Source organism: Temnothorax curvispinosus, unplaced genomic scaffold (genome assembly GCF_003070985.1).
Source record: "Temnothorax curvispinosus isolate PA1 unplaced genomic scaffold, ASM307098v1 QBEX01006468.1, whole genome shotgun sequence".
Classification (NCBI taxonomy): Eukaryota; Metazoa; Arthropoda; class Insecta; order Hymenoptera; family Formicidae; genus Temnothorax; species Temnothorax curvispinosus.
In genome coordinates, this window is record NW_020216248.1 from 1 (window position 1) to 5,844 (window position 5,844).

General features: G+C 34.0%; 1 protein-coding gene across 1 annotated transcript; it reads left to right on the plus strand.

Moving 5' to 3' along the window:
- Positions 1-374: 374 nt before the first annotated feature.
- Positions 375-1,113, plus strand: LOC112455899 (the record flags this gene model as incomplete). The annotated part of the gene is made up of 1 exon (XM_025018112.1): positions 375-1,113. A coding segment is annotated over exon 1 (739 nt), but the record flags the coding sequence as incomplete, so codon positions are not given.
- Positions 1,114-5,844: the final 4,731 nt, after the last annotated feature.

Sequence of the window (5,844 nt, forward strand, 5' to 3'; positions counted from 1 at the left end):
TTACTTTAATTGTTATTCTATATACTGGCGAAAGAAATTTATTATTCAAGTGGATAAATGTTATGTTCTAATAAGTTAGTTTTCAATTTTTTTTCTTTAAACGTAAATTGATATTAATTTAAAAATTACTCTTGATATGTTATTTTGCAGGATTAGTACAACAGTTATTGCCTCAAATTACGATCCAAAATGAAACAAAAACACCTGATAAAGAATTGTTTTTATTTGAACAAAACGTAACTGAAAATAATGAAATTGATATTAATGATATTAGCAGTGAAGAGATAGTATCTGAAGATGAAAAAATGTTTGTAATGCAACAAAATAAACTGATAAACAATGAAAGTTTTAGTAATTTAAATGACAAAGAAAAGATGAAAAGAGATGTTGAGTGTTATACAAAGGCTGAAGAACTTCGTAAAACAACAAAAAGGAAACTTCTTCAAGCAAAGCGTAAAATTAAACGTCTGGAAAAGGAAGTACAAAAAATGAAGAGATTTCCAAGTGCAATAAGGAAGCTTTTTTACGATGATCAGATAAAACTTTTGTGCGGATATTATAAAAAAGTTCCGGTTTGGTGCAATGAAACTTTACAGAAGGCATATAGATATAAATTCGCATGTGGCAGTTCTGGTTACGAAGAAATAACTCGCGATTTACCCTTACCATCATTACGAACGCTACGTAGACGACTTCAAAGCTTACAATTTGACAGCGGTATTTTAAACGAGGTTTTTGATTTTTTAGCTATTAAAGTGTCTCAGTTTCAAAGCGGATTAGATAAATTTTGTGGTATAATCTTAGATGAGATGAAGATCACTCCTGGTCACACATTCGATCACTCGACTAATACTTACCTAGGTCGTGCAACACTTTCTAATCAATTAAAACAATATGATACTGCTACGCATGCTTTAGTCATAATGTTAGGAGGTATTGGTAGCAGATGGAAGCAAGTAGTTGCGTATTACTTTACAAGTAGTTCGGTAAACACTTTACAGCTAAAAGAAATCATTGAAGAAATAATAAATAAGGCTGAAGCTATTGGCCTTCGTGTGCTCAGCGTGACGTCTGATATGGGGTTTATGAATATGGGTTTATGGAAGTTGTTCGGTATTAATGCCTCAAAATATGGAACAATTAATAATTGGTGTCCACATTCAGTTGATAATGAAAGACGGCTATATTTTATTCATGATGCAGCTCACGCTTTTAAAAATTTAAATCAAGGATTGTTAAGAAATAAGTATATTACCATTCCCGATAACCTTGTTAGTTTATATCAGTTACCAACAAATGTTGTTGATGCTTCACATTTATTAACGTTATGTTCAGAACAAGAAAATACATTAGATTTTAGTTTAGCATTAGCTCCGAAATTACAGAAGCAATTGCTTGATACAAAATATCATTTTTAAAAAATGAAAGTTAGCAGTGCGACAAACGTGATAAGCCCTGTCGTAAGTTCAGCATTAGAATTATTATCCGAAGATACTAATAATTCTGATTTTGTAACAACAGCTTGGTTTATTAGTATATTATGTCAAAATGATTTAAAATCATGAGTGCTCGCAGCCTAAAATTAGCATTGGGAAAATTAAATGAAAAAAACAGAAACAATTTCCTTTTTAGAAGGAATTATTGAATTAGTATCATTAATGAAAGTTGGAGAAACTGGACATTGGAAACCTTTTCAAACTGGGATTATAATATCTACGAAATCCATAATTGAATTAACACATTATTTACTAAACTATGAAGATTTTAAATTTGTTTTAACATCCAGATTTATGCAAGATTGCCTTGAAAATTTATTTTCAATAATACGTTCAACACACGCTATACCTAATGCAGTGCAATTTAAATATGATCTCAAGTTAGTTGTTATTTCACAATATATGAAAAATGTATCTCATAGTTCATACGAAGAAGATGATAGAGAGTTCTTCTCTGAATTTCTTGATGCAATGATGGAAAAAAATCGTCAAAATGAAAAAAAAGAAGAAAAGTGTTCAAAATATGCCAAATATATTAAATGATTTAGATTTAAACATCTGTGCTGCGAATATAGAGTTTAATAACGCGACATTAAATTGTTTGTATTATATAGGAGGTTATATAATCACAAAAATTAAGAATAAGCATCAAACCTGTGATACGTGTATTAATGCTGTCGGATCAAAACAACAAAGAATATCTTCATATACGTATTTGACCCGAGCTAGGTGCTTTAATAATGAGTCATTATTTTTTATAAACGATGTTACTTTTAATTTTATAATTGAAATGGAAAAAATATTCAGAATTTATTATACTACAGTGAGTACATTATCGATAGATCTTAAAGACTTTACTTATAAATTTCAATATTTGAACTGTGATTTACCTACGTGCCATAATATAAAAGATAAAATTATTCAGCGATTTATTAGTTTTAGATTAAAAAAAATGTCTATGAGATTTACTGTTGATTATAAAGATACTTATGGCAGCAAAAGTGCTGCTATGCATGCACGAGTTAAATAAAGTTTGTATTATTTTAGATTTCATTAGTTTTCTTATTATACCTACTAATAAATTCAAAATATTACAAATCCTTATAAAAACGAGTACATCATCGTCAGCTAAGTATAGCTTTACATTTAAAAAAAAAAATAATATGGTTATTTCTATCGGTAGCAAAATAGTGCTTTTATGCCAGAATTAACTAATAAATTATGACGTCAGTTGAATATATACGATTTATATCGTTATATTTAGATATATCCAATAAATATTTCTATTTCATTTTATATTTTATTATATAATTTTGATGATTTATTGACACCTAATATTGATATAAAAATAAGAAAAAATATATTGCCGTATTATAGTTAATAAATAAAATATATTACATATTTTAATTATCAAAATTTTAAATAAATTATTGAAAATACAAAGTAATTTATATGAAATATATAATCTATTCATGCGTCGTAGAATATTGTAATTTAGGCCGGTATTCATAGTCGGATCTTATATTTAAGATCGTTTTAAGTCTAGTCAAAGGCCGTCTTAAGACTCCGTTCAGCCAATGAAATGACCGTATTAGCAACTTAAGACATTACTTAAGACGGTCTTGAAATAAGATCCGACTATGAATACCGGCCTTAGAGTTTTATCTAGCGCGCCAATTCCCCTTCCACTATTTGGCAGTAAATGGCGGACGGTGTCCAAACTCTCATTATAGGAACTCTATCCGAGGCTGGCATGCAGCGCAGTGGCGCGTTTATATGAAACGCCACACAATATGTGTGAATGTATTTTTAATTTGTTTCTCTGGATTTGCAACACTTTTGCATTAATTTTTTAACACAAAATTGGTCATTGGTCAAATTGGTCATTGATAAGTTGCAATAATATGCATAACTAGCAGAGGGTTGCAAATGTGACTTAATTATATGTGATTGTATATAACTATATATGTATATTTATATTTGATTAGATACAATAATATTACATATTGAATCATATCATATCTGATTACATATGATCACAGTTGATTATATAAGATCATATCGCGCCAAATTTCCGATCTAATTATATATGGCCAATTATATATAATCTTATATAATTACATAAATTTATTTTTTCTCGGTCGGTTTTTATTTCTTTTTTTGCAAAAACGAGCGGGGTTGACGAACCACAAAATTGATATGTTTTTATCAGTGCCATTTACTATCAAATGGCATATAAATTAAGAGCCCGAATACAAATTCGATTTAAAACCGTAACTTGACTGGCTTATACATATATTATAACTATTATTATTGCAATTTTTTATATCATACGCGGATATAAATACACATATACATATTGTTCGAGAGCACGCGGTAGCGCGGTATTGCGCGAGGTAACGAGACGACCACAAAAAGAACAAAAATGAACAGCAAGTACAAATGAAAAATAAAGTATAATGTTCCCAAAGTTCAAATATGTACAGTTATTTACAGAGTCTTTAATATTTCCAGTGAAGGAAAAAGCCGTGAGCGCGCACAATGGTTAGCACGGCAAGAGCGGCGAGCGGTTACGCGAATGCGAAAATGCGGTTGAAGCAAAGTACAAGCGGTCGTATACGATATACTTTAGTGGGTGATTTACGAGCGAGAATCGATCCCGCGCCGAGGCGGCGGTCGTTTTATCACCTCCGAGGCGAAACTCCCTCCAGACAAATTTCTACGAATTTCGGGAGGGTGATTGGCCGTCGGAGCCCTACGTCATCGTGCTGACGTCACTGTTTGCACGTGATGATCCGCCGATATCGATACTTGTTTTTCACGCAATGTTTATAGCATGGATCTTTCCTTTGTCTTAGCTCGTTTACTTGACTTTGTTTTCGCCGAGTGAATGTCAGCGAACTTTCCAAAATGCGAATGCTAGAAAGACTTATGCTATGTTAAACATCAACGCGACGAATTTGATGCGAGACATTATGCGAACATTTTTCATGCGAGCGTCGAAATTTTCATGCAATCTAACGTGGTTTCACGATGCGACTGATGCAAGATGATCTGTCTGAGTCACGTCTGTTTCGCGAGTCGTTACGATCTCAAACACATATGTATATTTAAAAACTTCGTAAAAAATAAAAAGTTATACAGAGTGTCCCATCGCACTGTAGCCAATGCTCGTGAGAAGCTAAAAGAGATCAAGACAAATGTCACGTTCTGACTTATTGTTCGTCCGTTTTTTGGTCAATGCATTTAAGCAATTTACCAGGGATTTGGACAAGTCGTGTGAAGGATATTATTATGATTAGCGTTATTCGGGACCAAAAAAATATCTGAGTTTATAAACTTTGTAACGAGGATCGCTTTTATTTATTTGGTTATAATGGGGATAATCGATGTCGAAGTCGACAGGAATAGGTTTAAATGAAGGTGCGTTTTCTAATTGTTGCAATTGTTGGAGGAAGGGGAGAGGATCTTGATTAGAAATGACTGCTTGCTTAATCTGGAATCTGATTCGTTTAATTCGAACGCGCCTACCTCCTTTCTTCGTCATTCAGCCGCGTTCACGAAAATGAATTTTAAGCCACACTCTTCGGGAGCGCTCTAAAACCAATTCGCCACACACTCTGCTCGCCACACTCTTCGTCAGCGCTCAGATCGTCAGCGTAGAGGTCAAATTCACTTTCGGAAATTTATCGTGATCATTACGACTCCCAAGAATCAACCCCGTAATCGCCACGCTTTCGGCAGCAAAGGTACCTGCTCGCCACACTCTTCGTCAGCGCTCAGGACCAATCGCCACGCACTATGTCAGCGACAACTGCGAGTCGAATCTCAGAAGTGATCATTGTCTTTTCTGGAAACCAACCCCGTAATCGCCACGCTTTCGGCAGCGAAAGTACCAGGTCGCCACACTCTTCGTCAGCGCCCCAGCACAGATCGCCACGCTTTTGTCAGCGAAAACTGCGAGTCGGAATGCCAGAAGTGACTGATTAAGAATACGAGATGAGATTCTAAATTTTCTAACTTGATCCTTTTCAAACTTATCTTACCTTTATTCTAAAAATCTTAGTACAACTTGTGCGTGATGCGCGGTCTTATAAGATATGAGAGTACAGGGACTAAGTCCCAAGATCGAGCGCGAATGCTCGGATTTAGAAGTACAGTTGAATATAGGAAAATGACTGTCTGGAATTGAGTGAGATTTAGGAATGGCTGAGCAGTTGAAGTGCTAGAGCCGAAGGAATGGCTGAGCAATTGGAATGCTAGAGCCGAAGGAGTATGTGGCTGAGCAATTGAAATGCTAGAACCGAAGGAGTATGTGGCTGAGCATGCTTGAGCCAAAAGGACTTGT